The following is a 15,942-nucleotide window of genomic DNA, read 5'->3' on the forward strand; positions in this document are numbered from 1 at the left end:
TTCTAGTGAAAGCTGCCTGTTTATCCAGCTTTGGGGTTTCTATTGTCTTAATTCTAATCTTTACATTCTGTAAAATTAGTATCTCACACATGCCAAGATGCTAACATACTGAGACCCTCACAAGACTCTGGTAGGAATGTAAAATTGTGTGACATTTTCAGCCTCTGTACAACAGGCTGGCAGTTCCTCCTAAGATTAAACACAGAATTACCATACAATCCAGCAATTCCACTCTTGGACATGTACCCAAGAGAAATGAAAACATGCCGCCACAAAAACTTGTACACAAATGTTCACAGTAGCATCATTTATATCACCAAATGTGGAAAACAACCCAGATGACCATCATCTGATGGATAAAAACTGTGGCAAATTGATACAATGGAGTATGATCTGGCCATAAAAAGCAAAGAAATATACATGCTACAACCTGGTCAACTTTGAAAGTATCAAACTAAGTGAAAGAAACCAATCACAAAAGGCCACATATCATATGACTGCATTTATATGAAATGGCCAGGATAGTCCAAATTCACAAAAATAGAAAGTACATCAGGGGCACCTGGGTGGCTCAGTCGGTTAAGTGTCTGACTCTTGGTTTTGGCTCCGGTCACCATCTCATAGTTCAGGAATTTGAGCCCTGCATCATGCTCCCCTCTGGCAGCACAGAGCCTGCTTGGATTCTCTCTCTCTCTCGCTCTCTCTCTCTGCCCCTCCCCGCTTCCTCTTTTTTGCAAAATAAATAAACTTAAAAAAAAAAAAAAAAAAAGATTTGTGGTTGCCAGGGGCTGGGGGAAGGGGAAAAGAAAAAGTGCTAACCGGGTACGGGGTTCCTTTTTGGGGTGATGAAAATGTACACAGTGGTGATGCTTGTACAACTCAGTAAGGATACTAAAAACCACTGAATTATACACTTTAAAAAGGTAAATTTTGGGGATGCGAATTATATTTACCTTTGCTTTTTTTTAGGTCATTAATCAAAAAAAAAATTTTTTTAGTTAAATAGGCTCCATGCCCAACGTGGAGCTCAAATTCATGATCCTGAGACCATGAGCCACACACTCTACCAACTGAGCCAGCCAGACTGCCCTCATTAATAAAAAATTTAACTCATCTGTCTCTCCCTACGTAGCCTGTGGGCCACCTGAGGGTAGGCATAATTCTTTTGATTTTCATTTATTAAAAAAATTTTCATAAACAACAAAATAAGCTGTAACAAAAAAGATTTTTTTGAGGTATAATTGACATGTAACATTATGTTTTAGGTCTACAACATAACAATGAGATATCTGTATCAAGTGTGAAATAAAGAAGTCTAGCTAGGGGCGCCTGCGTGGCTCAGTCAGTTAAGTGTCTGACTTCAGCTCAGGTCATGATCTCACGGTTCACAAGTTCGAGCCCCGTGTTAGGCTCTGTGCTGACAGCTCAGAGCCTGGAACCTGCTTCAGATACTGTGTCTCCTTCTCTCTCTGTCCCACCCCTGCTCACACTCTCTGTCTCTCAAAAATAAATAACATTGCAAGGAAAAAAAAATAAGTCTAGTTAAAACATCCATCACTAGACTGTACAATTACAAAGGTCTCTTTCTTGTGCTGAGGACTTTGAATATCTACTCTCTTATCAACTTTCAAATATGTTATACAATATTATTAATGATAGCCACCATCCTGTATAATGAGTTACATTTCAATAAAGCTGTTAAAATATTTAATAACCATAAATTTTAATCTGATCACCTTACAACACTCACCTCATTCTTCCCATTTTTGTTATTGTTACCCTGTGAAATCATTTTTTCTAGGACAGCAAGAAGATGCAAAGCTTTCTCAGCTTGATAGGTTAATATATATAGGTCTACAAGCAAAAAACACACTGCTTGGGCAAATTTTTCTTCTGGGGGAAAAAAACAAGAAAAGAAAAGTTACAATCCAAAGTAAAGCAAACATTTCTGACCACTCCTCTCCCCAGATTCCTAAAGAGCAAAGCCTAAATCTTTATTTTTGTTTTGTTTTTTGTTTTTAAATGTTTATTTATGTTTCAGAGAGAATGAGAGAGAGGGCGGGCGGACATGTGTGGGAAAGGGGCAGAGAGAGAAGGAGACAGAGTATCCAAAGTGGGCTCGGTGCTCTCAGACCAGGGGTCAAACTCATGAACCGTGAGATCATAACCTGAGCCAAAGTCAGGCACTTGACTGACTGAGCCACCCGGGCACCCCCTAAGTCTCTTTATTTAAATGTGTGCTCATCCCCCAGAGCCATGAAGGGAAGCAACCTGCAATACCAACAATGCGATTGCAGTAGTCTCCATCTGAAGGCCTCCCGTCGCTGGGTTTCTACTAGCTGATCCTTCTTTGGCAAAATATCTACCAACACACCAAATGAGGAGAATCACTTCAGGTAGAAGGAAACCTCAATTCCTGTACCTGCTCAGCTACTTACTGGATATGTTACCTCTATATATCAGCGAGCTAATTTTTACACCTCAGCTGGCTGACCTGTAAAATGGGGTGAATACTTCACCTGCTTGAAGGCAGGGGAGTGAACCAGGTGATCTCTTGAGGTTCCTTCCAACTCTAACAAGGACTTCAAAGGAAGAAGGGCCCAATGAAGAGAGAAAGGGTAACCTGGCATGTCATAATACTATTTTCTTTTCCTTTCAAAAGAGAAGATAAAAGGAAAAATAAGATCTAAAAAAGGATGCTAAAATCAAGACCAGAAAAATTTAAAAGCCCTTAAGAGCCTTTTAACAAGTCTTCCCGATTCCATTCTTGTTCTTACAGAGCAGCCGGAGTGGAATCAATTGAAAACTAGAATCAACATGGTTGATGCACAAAGGTCATATATCTCTACGGGTTTCACACCACTCTTTTTAAGTTTATTTATTTTGAGAGAGAGAGAGAGAGAGAGAGAGAGAGAGAGAGAGCGAGCGCGAGCACTGTCAGCAGAGAGCCTAATGCAGGGCTCGATTCCAGGACCCTGGGATCACGACCTGAGCCTAAACCAAGAGTTGGACACTCAATTGACTAAGCCAACCGGGCACCCATCCCACCACTACTCTTAAAACACTAAGTCCTTGGGGCACCTGGGTGGCTCAGTCGGTTAAGCGTCCGACTTTAGCTCAGGTCGTGATCTCATGATCCGTGATGTGGAGACCCACATCGGGCTCTGTGCCTGGAGCCCGCTTCGGATTCTGTGTCTCCCTCTCTCTCTGCCCCTCCCCCACTCACACTCTGTCACTCTGAAAAATAAAAACATTTAAAAAAAATTTAAAAAAACAACGAAAACATTAAGTCCTTACCCAGGCCAGGCCACAGGACTTCACCTGTTCCTTACCCTGCTGCCTCTGACGTCACCTGCTACCGTTCTCCCCACCTGGCTCCAGGTCAACGACCTGCTGTTTCTCTCACTCGGCAAACTCAAGCTCATCTCAGATGCTCTGTACACAGTATCACCTCTGGCTGGAATGCCTTCCCCTCAAGAGTCATGGGGCTCACCTCCTCTCCTCACTCAGGTCTCTTTTCAAATGCTGTCTTACCCCAGGCCTTCCTCGATTGCCTCACCTAAAAACAGCGTTCCCAGTCCAGCTCTATCCTCTTACTGATTTTAGCTTTTCTTCATGGCATTTGGCTACCTCACAATACAAACTTACTGTGTCGCTCTCTCGCGCGTTAGAATATAAGCTTAACGAGAGTAAAGGCTCTCTGTTTCAGTCACTACATTATCTTCAGAACCCGGAACAGTTTGGGTCCACCGTGTATGTTCAATAAATACATGCTGTGTGAAGAACCAAGCAGCAAAGTTTTTAAAAATAACAATAACAATTTTCAAAGAAAGAAGAAAAATGGATCTGAATTCTGCCTCGGTGGCTTTATTCCACTTGGCCACCGTACAGAGGAACAAGATTTCATGAACGGTTCCCGAAATTCTAACAACCAGCTTCGTAGGGGTGCCTGGCTGGCAAGGTCGGTGCAGCGTGCGACTCCTGATTTTGGGGTCACATGTTCAAGCCCCACATCAGGTGTAGAGATTACTTTAAAAAAAAAAAAGCTTTAGAGAAAAATACATCTGAGGGGGTGTCTGGGTGGCTTAGTTGGTCGAGAGTCCAACTCTTGATTTTGGCTCAGGTCAGGCATGATCTCACAGTATGTGAGATCAAGCCCCGAGCTGGGCTCTGAGCTGACAGCACAGAGCCTGTTTGAGATTTTCTCTCTCTCTCCCTCCCTCTCCCTCTCTCTCTGTTCCTCCCCAGTTCATATGTGTGCGCACTCTCTCCCAAAATAAATTTAAAAAGAAAAATCCATCTGTGTCATCCTGGAGGTATAATTCTGATTTCCAGCTTTACAGAGAAAGGAACTGGCCGCTGTTTACACCATCTTCAGCACGGGCATCTCTCCTGCCCAATCTGTCCAGCCACCATGCCCTCAGGACGGAGGAAGAGAGGAGCACCTTGAAAATGCCTCCCTGGAGCCACAGGAAACAGCCACTCAACCAGCTGACAGCAAAAGGGGACCCTGTAACTCTTCCCAAAGCCCCACAGAGGAGCCACCACACTCTGCTTCTTATCCTGCGGGAACCACATTAGCAATCAGGTGTTTATAAATCAAGAACTGGCATTAGTGTTTTGAATTTAAAAGAAAGTAACCTGAAGAAAAAGACAAAAACATGGTCACATTGAAATCTGACTGCTTGTGGGCTGGAAACAAACAGCCCTCTCTAACAACCACCTCCTGGATCTGGCTTCGCTGCCTTGTTTGCTCCCTCTTTTTTCCCTTGCCCGTACCTTTCTTACTACGCTTACTCAAGGCTAGTAACTGCAAGATAATCGCGACACCAAAACAGAGTCTGTACTATCTACTCCACGGATTACCCACGAAACTGTCAGGGGGGCAACAGACAGGAAGATACCAGGCTGTCCGCTAACATCCCCACTCTTCACACACCGCTCAATAAAGAACGGATCAGGTACACGAAGCTGTGTTCACACAGCAAAGAAAAAAACAAAAAGCACGAAGTCTTTCCAATTAGCAACCTCATTTCTGATCACAATTTGCAAAAATCGAGGGGTAGGAGTGGGGAGGAAATGGGAGAAGAAAACCTGGGTTCATCTAAAAGCAATGTCATTCTTACCTTTTTTATCTTTAGTGGCTAAACCTGGACACAGCCTTTTTCCTTCTTTATCTTTTTTTAATTAATTTTTTTTTAATGTTTATTCATTTTAGAGACAGAGAGAGACAGAGCATGAATGGGGGAAGGTCAGAGAGAGAGGGAGACACAGAATGTGAAACAGGCTCCAGGCTCTGAGCCCTCAGCCCAGAGCCCGACGCGGGGCCCGACCTCACGCGAGATCACGACCTGAGCCGAAGTCGGCCGCCCAACCGACTGAGCCACCCAGGCGCCCCTCCTTCTTTCTTTAAATAGAGGCATGTGATTCCTTGATTTGACTGGGTAAGAAACTACCAGAGCCCCCTCTGAGTACGACAGGAAGTTCTGGACTTGAGAGAACATACCAAAAGGTTCTATGAACTGGTAGAGCTTTTCACCAACTGCTATGGCCTCTGAGTACTGCCGCAGATGATACAGAAAGACTGCCTGATTGTAATACAACATGCTGTTCTCCACGTCGTCTAAGCCATCCATTTCTTCGACAGCTGAGTGGACCTAGGGAACAGTCAGCCAGGATATGTTCTCAAAACAGTAAGAAATAAACAGAAATGAAAGAAGCTATGCGAGTAAACAGGAACACAGGCCAACATTTCTCACTCTGGATTTTTCCACATTTTCAACAGAACTTCCAGATTTTAATTATTCTTACTAAAAATTACTTTATTAATAATAAAATCCCATTAAGTAAAACATTTTCATGGGACTTTATGTAGACAAGGCAAGGCAAGTCTGTTCCTTGGCACTGTGAAGAACGTCTCAACCGCCAACATGGCTTTTGAACTGGTTCCCCACTTTGTAGCCTCCTTGGGAGCGAGCAAAACTCAAAACAATCTTTCCCATGTGCACTATGTTACGCACTCACTATGTATACATAAGCTTGATTCCATTTTGTAAAAACTAAACTAAAACTTAAACATTAACAAACAGCTAACTACTTAACTATGGGCCAGACCTGCTACATGAAACATTTTCCAGAGAATATCTCATTTAATCTTTACCATACCTCAAGGACATAGACATTATCATTCCCATTTTATAAATAAGAAGACCAGCACAAAAAGCTTAACTATCTTGCCCAAGGCCTTATAGCTAGGAAGTATATTTTCTGAATTTCCTCTTACGTTCAGGTTTTGTTCCCATAACTTAAAGAAAGCAGATTTTTTATTTTATTTGAAATTTTTTTCTCACGTTTGAGAGACAGCACATGCACGCACAAACAAGCACAAGCGGGGAATGGGCAGAGAGAGAAAGAGAATCCCAATCAGGATCTGCACTGTCAGCACAGAGATGGATGCAGGTCTCAATCCCACGAACCATGAAGTCGTGACATGACCTAAGCCAAAATCAAGAGCTAGACACGTAACTGACTTGAGCCACCCAGGAGCTCTTAAAAAAATAGAATCTTTAAATAAACAACAAAAATAGGCTATTGATGGCTTTACTAAAAACACTAACATCTACATCTGATACCAGAAGAAAAAAAAATAAGTTTGCATTGTATTATTTTTTAAATTTCTTTTTATAAGTTTATTTATTTTAAGAGTGAGAAAGCACAAGTTGGGGAGGGACAGAGAGAGAAAGAGAGAATCCAAAGCAGACTCTGCTCTGTCAGTGCACAGCCCGATGTGGGGCTCAGATGCTTAACTGACTGAGCCACCCAGGGGCCCCCACACTCTGCGTTTTAAAGCTAATGACTACCTGCTTATCCCCTCCCTAAGTTATTGCAGTAGGCTTGCAAATTTTAATAAAGTTTCATAGCCATTCTGTACTTTCATGTAATACCCAAAGCTGGAATTAGTATTAAAACTAATCTTTCTTTGTCACTATGAAGATTGGAATAAGTTACCGAGCAATGTTAAGTAATTAATTCTAAGACTGACGTTCCCCTACATTAAGCAGTGGAACTTTGATATACATGATGAACTTAACGTTTTGCTAATGACAAGGTACCAGAAGTTTCAGGACACATAGTGACCTGTAATCAGACATCTGCAGACTTCAGTCATAACGCGTAAGCCTGACAGGGAGGTGCAAATGTTACCAACTGGTCCTCTCTGACCAACAGCACGTGCATCTCAGTGAATTTGGAGCTTCTGTATAATCTTCACTTACCAAGTCACTATCTTCCAATGATTAAAAAATAGTCTCTGTAGAGAAAACTCAATTTCCAGAGAAAGACAATACTTCTTGGTAGTAATGTAATGCAGAGAGAATGAGCTAAGAAAGGGTTAATTCTTAGCCAGAAAGGAGGGTTTTGGACAAATTAAGGAATTTTGGATTCAAAAAGGATTGAACTTGTGACATATATAACCGCCACACTTTCTGTGATTCACGAAAAACATGAACTTGTTTGGCTCTAGCCAAAACAAAAACTATTCGTTAAATGAGATAAAGCATAACAGAAGTGGAATGGGTTGAAAAGGTATGTATGTAAATATGCCCAGGGCATAGGACCTTGAACAGAAGTATGATTTAGAGAAAAGTTAGGAGACACGGGTATAAACACTTCTAGGAAACACAAGACAGTGGATTGCATGAGGAATATTACTGAACCAGCCTTATTAAGAATCAAGGCTGGTGAAGGGTGCCTGGTTGGCTCAGTTGGTTAAGCGTTTGACTTCAGCTCAGGTCATGATCTCATGGTTCGTGACTTCAAGCTTCATGTCGGGCTCTGTGCTGACAGCTTAGAGCCTGGAGTCTGCTTCAGATTCTGAGTCTCCCTCTCTCTCTTCCCCTCCCCCACTCAAGCTCTGTCCCTCAAACATTAAAAAAAAAAAATAAAAAACAAAAAGGTGGATCATTGTTTAAAAAAAAAAAAACAGGGGCGCCTGGGTGGCGCAGTTGGTTAAGCGTCGGACTTCAGCCAGGTCACGATCTGGCGGCCCGTGAGTTCGAGCCCCGCGTCAGGCTCTGGGCTGATGGCTCAGAGCCTGGAGCCTGTCTCCGATTCTGTATCTCCCTCTCTCTCTGCCCCTCCCCCGTTCATGCTCTGTCTCTCTCTGTCCCAAAAATAAATAAATGTTGAAAAAAAAATTAAAAAAAAAAAAAAAAAAAAAAAAAAACAACCTCTGATTCTTGATTTTGGCTTAGGTCATGATCTCATGGTTCCTGGGATGAGCCCTGCATAGGCCTCTGCCCTGACAGGGCGGAGCCTGCTTGGGATTCTCTCTCATCTCTGTCTCTCTCTCTCAAAATAAATAAATAAACATTAAAAAAAAAAGGCTGGTGAAAGGATTTTAAAAAGCAGTTTTCTTGGCTTAACAGGAAGCTTGCAAGAGTCTCTTTCTTATTCTAAAAAAGGTTTTGGGCAGGGGCACCTGGGTGGCTCAGTTGGTTGGGCGTCCGACTTCGGCTCAGGTCATGATCTCACAGTCTGTGAGTTCAAGCCCCACATCGTGCTCTGTGCTGACAGCTCAGAGCCTGGAGCCTGCTTCAGATTCTGCATCTCCCTCTCTCTCTGCTTCTACCCTGCTCATGCTCTCTCTCTGTCTCAAAAATAAACAAGAACATTAAAAAATTAAGAAAAAAAAAAAGGTTTTGGGCAGTACATCTGGATTGCTCGTCAGTTAAGCATCCGACTCTTGATTTCAACTCAGGTCACTATCTCAAGGTTCGTGAGTCTGAGCCCCAGGTCAGGTTCTGCACTGACAATATGGAGCCTGCTTGGAATTCTGTGTCCCTCTCTTTCTGCCTCTCTCTCAAAAATAAACAAACATTTTTTTAAAAAATTAAAGGAATAAAAAAATAAAAAAGATTTTGGGGCACCTGGCTGGCTTCGTTGGTAGAGCATGAGACTCCTGATCTCAGGGTTGTGAGTTCGAACTTCACATTGGGTGTAGAGATCACTTACAATCTATAAGAAAAACTCAGGGTGCCTGGGCAGCTCAGTTGGTTAAGCGGCTGACTTCGGCTCAGGTCACGATCTCACGATTTGTCAGTTCAAGTCACATATCGGGCTAGGTGCTGTCAGTACAGAGCCCACTTGGGACTCTCTGTCCCCCAGTCTCTCTGCCCCTCCCCAGCTTGCTTGCTCTCTCTCTCTCTCTCAAAATAAATAAAGTAATTTTAAAAAGTGTTAAAAATAAAAAGAGTCAGAGGTCTGGGGGTGCCTGGATGGCTCAGTCCTTAGAGCATGCAACACTTGACCTTGGATTGTAAGTTTGAATCCCACATGTAGAGTTTACTTAAAAAACAAACAAAAAAAAGCCTGAAGGTCTGGTTTGAATCTTGGTCCTACTTTTCCTGGCCACATAAATTAAAATCATTAGGCTCTCTGAACCCCAGTTTTACAACTGCAATTACAAGGACCTATCTCAAGGGTTGAATATGAGAATTATAGGAGATAAAACATAAAACGCATTTAATATGGAATTTGGAATCACATAAGAGTTTGATAAATATTGGCCATTTTTCTTTCTTTTTTTTTCAATGTTTATTTATTTATTTTTGGGACAGAGAGAGACAGAGCATGAACGGGGGAGGGTCAAAGAGAGAGGGAGACACAGAATCGGAAACAGGCTCCAGGCTCCGAGCCATCAGCCCAGAGCCCGACGCGGGGCTGGAACTCACGGACCGCGAGATCGTGACCTGGCTGAAGTCGGACGCTTAACCGACTGCGCCACCCAGGCGCCCCTCTTTTTTTTTTTTTTTTTTAAGTTATCTCTACGCCCAACATGAGGCTTAAACTCCCAACCCTGAGATCAAGATTGATCCAGCCAGTAAATTACTTCACTCCTGTAATCAGAAAGAGCCTGAACAGGTTATTTATTTCTAACAATACCATGTATAGGGTGATACTGTAGAGTATCTTTACTCCCCCCCAAAATTACAAAGAATCTGGAGGGGTCACTTATTTCTAACTAGGTCACATTTTAGGGTGATACTCTACTGCATAATGGTACCCAGGAACACAGGACAGGGGCTCAAAAAGGTCTCAAGACCTTGAAGCAGTTCAGAGGCACAGGCCCTAGAGTCAAAGGAGACTGGGTTCATGGAGCTGTTTTCGTTTAAGGGCTTTGTGTCTTTGGACAATTTACACCAGCTATCTGTACCTCAGCTTTCCCATCTGTAAAATGAGAAACCTCATAGTGGCTGCTTTATAGGACTGCTGGAAAGAGTGAGATGCTGCATGCAAAGTTCTCAGCAGGGCCCTATTACATAGTAGGCAACAAATGTCTGCTACCCAATCCTACCATCATCGTCATCTTCGTTAGCCCTCTTGACTACCAAAGCTCTAACCCTGTGATGGGAGAGATGTTGCTGTTACGACCGATGACCGAGGCAAGCACCAAACCATATATAAATCAGGATATCTTCTATTTAATCAATTAACATCTCCTGATCCAAAATGCTAAAACAATCTCACATTATTATCATCAGATCTTTGCAGTCACAAGAAAGATAATCTCAGCAGCTAAGCTTCTTCATAGATTTCCACTTTAATTTTCCTTCAAAATTCCAAAGCTCATTCAAATTTGTAGGTTAGTCTATTCTGTTCAAATTAGAAAATAAAATTACACAACATACGTTTCATTTCCTGGAATAATAATTTTATACAAATAAAACTAATGCAAGTTGTTTTAGACACATTAGAAGTTGTGCTGCCAATAACAGACAAGTCATATTAGTTTTCCTTAAGTATTTTTACTTCACAATTCAGAGAATATCACAACATTTTTATAGCTAAATTCATTTGTGTATCACCTGATTCTTCAGTTGGTTAAGTGTTTGTCTCAAACTGTCTGTTGTCATTTGGTTACTTTTAAAAAACTCAGCCACTGCTGTATTCAAAATTATTTTATAATCATCTTTGTTCACTTCTTGTAGGCAGGCAAGGTGTTGCAGACAGGCATCATAATTTCCAGCCTAAAACAAACCAACAAACAAAACACACACACAGACAAAATTACCTATTACCTTTAAAACTAAGACATTCATTTCCAAATACGTTTCATTCGTCTCTATTTGGAAAACTTTAAAAAGACAGATCTAATTCCCCAAGTATACTAATTAAAGTCACTGAATGAAACAATATTCATGTCAATTAAGAAACTGGGATATGTCAATTATATCTCAATAAAGCTAGAAATTACAGATATTTATTTCTCAAGACTCACACTCTAACACCACTATGTGTATAAGTCATACATAGACATGTAAGTGTATCATATACCTATGTACATGTATAAAACCACGTCTCTCACACACACACACACACACACACACACACACATACACACACACACACACACACACACACACACACACACACACACACACGTATATAGGTATATATTGCTAGCACGGTATAACAGCTGAGGCTAGCCCAAGAAAGGTAATATGATTTAATTTCTAATAAATATGCTCTGAATACCCAAGTATCAAATTCTTCTGCTTACATGTATGTAACCTGATAGTCAAATAAGGTTTTCTTTCATATCGTTTAACATCAGAAAAGTTAAAGTTTTGACAAGAAACTTCTGGGGTTCCATTTTAAAGAACATGCAAGAAAGAGCACCGAACAAAGAAGTGAACTGAAAAGACTGACCCATATAATTACAAATCTAAGTTTAAAAGACTGAAAAAAAAATAACACTGTAAGAGTCAACACGTTTATGAAACACAAAAACTTGGGAATGGCTCAAACTACTCCCATTCCTTTTACCATATTTAAACTCCCAGTGTTTAAAAAATTTAAATAAAACCTACTCTCTAAACTTAATTCTTGAGTTATTACAGAACAAAAGTTACAAATTTAGAAATTCATTGTGAAAAGATTCATATTCGACAGATCCTAAAAATGGAAGCCGAAAGAAACCGCTGCTCACTGTGAAAGCCTGGAAAGCACTGGTGGACAACTCCTTCTCTTGATCGGTGATCCCAGAGGACTGACGCGTCCCTTCATGTTTCTCTGCTCCCTGATCTGCAAGCACACAAGTTTTGCAGTTCTTTAGAAATGAAGTTGTACAGTGAGTGTGCCCCTGGTTTTCTTCCTGTCTTCTTCCTAATGAAGTTGCTATCGTTAGGGCGCTCTCAATTACCATGACTTATCAGTGTTATAAGGAGTTAGAAGTCACTCCTCCAGAAACTCAAAGAAACCTTTCCCTTAGCCATGGTCTGGCCCAATGAAAACCCACCGCCACGTATGGAAGAATCACAGCTCTGTCCATCAGGACTGAGAATGTTGCATTCACTCAAAACATATTAGATCTGCCCCCGAGCAATCTATACCAAAGTCCCACATATTCAAGAAACTATGCCAGGCTCTGGAGACACAAGAAGATTATAAATGCATACACAATACCTTCAAAAAGGTTACAATCCAGCTGGAATATAATAACATTTAACAATTAGAAAACTACGTTGCTAAGAACTCATAGTTAATTTCCAGGCCAAGAATGCTTTCATAGGCTTAGAAATCCAAAAGCCAACATTAACACATTTAAAAAGCTTCCTTGGGGGGGACTGGGTGGCTCAGTCGGTTAAGCGTCCGACTTCAGCTCAGGTCATGATCTCGTGGTCCATGAGTTTGAGCCCGGCATTGGGCTCTGTGCTGACCGCTCAGAGCCTGGAGCCTGCTTCAGATTCTGTGTCTCTGTCTCTCTCTGCCTCTTCCCTGGTTGTGCTGTCTCTCAAAAATAAATAAACATTAAAAAGAAACTTTTTCTTAAAGCTTCCTTAACATGGTTAAATATCTATATACAATCTTTTTTCCCAGAAGTCTATTTTATTAAATTTTAATTTTAATTAATTTATTTTTTAATGTTTATTTGGGGGAGGAGGAGCTAAGAGAGAGGAGGACAGAGGATCCGAAGTGGCTCTGCACGGACAGCAGCAAGCCGATGCAGGACTCGAACCCACGAACCATGAGCCGAAGTTGGACACTCAACCGACTGAGCCACCCAGGCACCCCTAATTTTTGACAGAGGATGCAAGTGGGAAAGGAGGGCAGAGAGAAAGAGAGAATCCCAAGCAGGATCCACACTGAGCGCTGAGCCCAGCAGGGGGCTTGATCCCATGACCCTGGGATCATGACCTGAGTCGAAATCAAGAGTTGGACGTTCAACCCACCGAGCCACCCAGGTGCCCCAAGTATCCATATACACTCTAAGATTAATGATTCCTGCCCCACAATTTTGTATTTTCAAAATTAATTTTTTATTTGAAAACAGAATTCCAAAATAAGCATAAAAATCTCTGCTAAATCAAGTCTAAAACTACTCCAGTTCACTACTCTTAACTGCTCTGACAAATGCTTCAAAAAAATACTTTTTAACGAAAGCATGATTGATCCCAACTTTGCATGATGCGGTCACATGGTCTCAGCTCTTCTTGTTCAGCAGGGATCTGTCTCGACTAAGCCTCATCTATATATTGTGGCAGATGATTTTGGGGACAGGGACTGGCAGAAATCATGCTTTTCCTTAGGATTTGGGGCCTTGATGTCAGAGAAGTAACAAGAAGCTAAGCCATGAAATCACACTCTGGAGACAACAGAGTTTCCTCTGTAGAGTTACATAGCAGTAGCCATAAAACATAGTTCCCATTCCACACTAAGAAACAAACCTGAGCTTTTGAAATTTTTTAAAGGAAAGAACTGGCAACAAAGTTATAAAAGTTAATAGGAATAAATACTTCCAGGTAACCACATCTACAGAGCCAAAAAAAAAAAAAAAAAATTCAGCATCTAGTACATCAAGGGACCATAAAGAATGTTAAATCCTTTAACTCCATGTTTGAACAGATTTCAAAATCTTTCAGCCGTTTTCACATTTATTCAATGCCATAATAATAATTAAGCACTGGGAATGGGAACGGCAGGAAGGGGAGGAAAGAGACAGTGCCTTGAAAGCTACAGCAAACTGTAATGCTGATTATTTTAACTTCATTTAATCTCAAATCGATCACAACATTTCTTGCTTTGCCCTGAGGTACTGAGCTCAAAATACAACTTGTACTTAATAAAGATCAGTCTTTAGGGGTGCCTGGGTGGCTCAGTCGGTTAAGCATCCGACCTCGGCTGTCACGATCTCACGGTCCATGGGTTCGAGCCCCGCATCGGGCTCTGTGGTGACAGCTCAGAGCCTGGAGCCTGCTTCAGATTCTGTGTCTCCCTCTCTGTCTGCCCCTTCCCTGCTTGGGTTCTGTCTCTCTGTCTCAAAAATAAACAAACATTAAAAAAAAAAAAAAGATAAAGATCAGTCTTTAGAAACGGTCTTTTACTATTTGAAAATTTTCCCACTTAGAAAACTTTCTTTTGATTTAAAAAACTAACAAACAAACAAACAAAAAACACAAGGGTACCTGGGTGCCTCAATAGGGTAAGTGTCTGACTTTGGCTCAGGTCATGACCTCACAGTTCCTGCGTTAGACCACCGCCTTGGGCTCTGTGCTCAGAGTCTGGAGCCTCCTTCAGTTCTGTCTCCCTCTCTCTCTGCCCCTTCCCCACTCATACTCTCTCTCTCTCTCAAAATAACATTAATTTTTTTTTTTAAAAAAGGACATTCTCCTACATAACCAACTAAAATGGTCACACTAAGAAAAGTAACAATAAATCAATAATATCATCTAACAAACAATTTCCCTGATTGTTCTAAGAAATATCTTATCACTGTATTTTTCCCTCCCAATCCGGGTATCAATCAAGGCTCACATATTTCCCTTAAACAGCTTTTGTTTCTCTTACTCCAGAGCACTTCCTCACCTTCTGCTGCTCCTCAAGTCACCACTTGTTTTAAAGTCTAAGCTGGGGCACCTGCGTGGCTCAGCCGCTTAAGCCTCCAGCTCTTGGTTTTGGCTCAGGCCATGATCTCATGGTTAGTAAGATGAAGCCAAGCTGACAGCACGGAGCCTGCGTGGGATTCTCTCTCTCCTTCTCTCTCTGCCCCTCCCCCTGCTCATGTGCTGTCTCAAAATAGAGAAAGAAACTTAAAAAAAATAAATAAATAAAGAGTCTAAGATAGTTACCTTGTAGAATGTTCCATATTCTGGGTTTATCTGATTGTTTCCTCATGCATTTAGTCTAACATTTATGGCAAGAATATTATATATGGGATAATAAATATCAGTCATTTTTAACATGAATTTTTTTGAGAGACAGAGAATGGCGGGGGGCAAAGGGAGGTAGGTAGGGAGAATCTTAAGCAGGGCCCACACCCCAGAGCAGAGCCTGAGAGAATGGGGTGGGGGGTGGGCAGAGGGAGGGAGGGAAAATCTTAAGCAGGGCCCACACCCCAGAGCAGAGCCTGACGAGGGCTCCATCTCACAACCATGAGATCACAACCTGAGCGGAAGTCAAGAGTCGGACACTTAACCAACTGAGCCACCCACGTGCCCCAACATTTTAATTTTGTTTAAAAAATCTGCCTTTTGTTTTAAAAAGGTGACTTTTATGTTTCAGTCATCTCCCAAAGAATATTCTGGCTTTTTCAGTTTTACTCACCAACAAAAGCCCCACGCACCATTAACGGAATACCAACGGAAAGCATAAATAGGATGCATGGGCTGCAAACACAGGTACGTGAGGGTGATGCCATTGTTGATGACTCAGAATAAAAAATTCATCAGACTATCAAAGTCTCACAATATCTGAATTTATTTACACAAGAGTTTTTTTCAGATAGAATTTGTCGCTCCAGCCTGGAATCTAAAGACCTCCAAAGCTTGAACCGAGGTAAAAAAAAAAAAACGGAGATAAGAAAGCCCTTTTTGGAGTTATTGGGAGGCTTCACCGAGAATATACGTGAAGTGATGAGAATGTATCCGGCAGAGTAGGTCCCCC

General features: G+C 41.6%; 1 protein-coding gene across 5 annotated transcripts in view; it reads right to left on the reverse strand.

Annotated features, from left to right (window-relative positions):
- CNOT10 (CCR4-NOT transcription complex subunit 10) overlaps positions 1-15,942 on the reverse strand; it is a 70,722-nt gene that overhangs the window by 42,837 nt on the left and 11,943 nt on the right. For all 5 annotated transcript variants that reach the window (XM_047875367.1, XM_047875366.1, XM_047875364.1 and 2 more), the window contains exons 2-5: positions 11,990-12,084; positions 10,866-11,027; positions 5,507-5,657; positions 1,751-1,893 (exon numbers count right to left, since the gene is read on the reverse strand). In XM_047875367.1, coding sequence (XP_047731323.1) covers positions 1,751-1,893; positions 5,507-5,657; positions 10,866-11,027; positions 11,990-12,084 — 551 coding nt within the window. The remainder of the gene's footprint in view (positions 1-1,750; positions 1,894-5,506; positions 5,658-10,865; positions 11,028-11,989; positions 12,085-15,942) is intronic.

The sequence above is a fragment of the Prionailurus viverrinus genome, chromosome C2 (genome assembly GCF_022837055.1).
Source record: "Prionailurus viverrinus isolate Anna chromosome C2, UM_Priviv_1.0, whole genome shotgun sequence".
Lineage (NCBI taxonomy): Eukaryota > Metazoa > Chordata > Mammalia > Carnivora > Felidae > Prionailurus > Prionailurus viverrinus.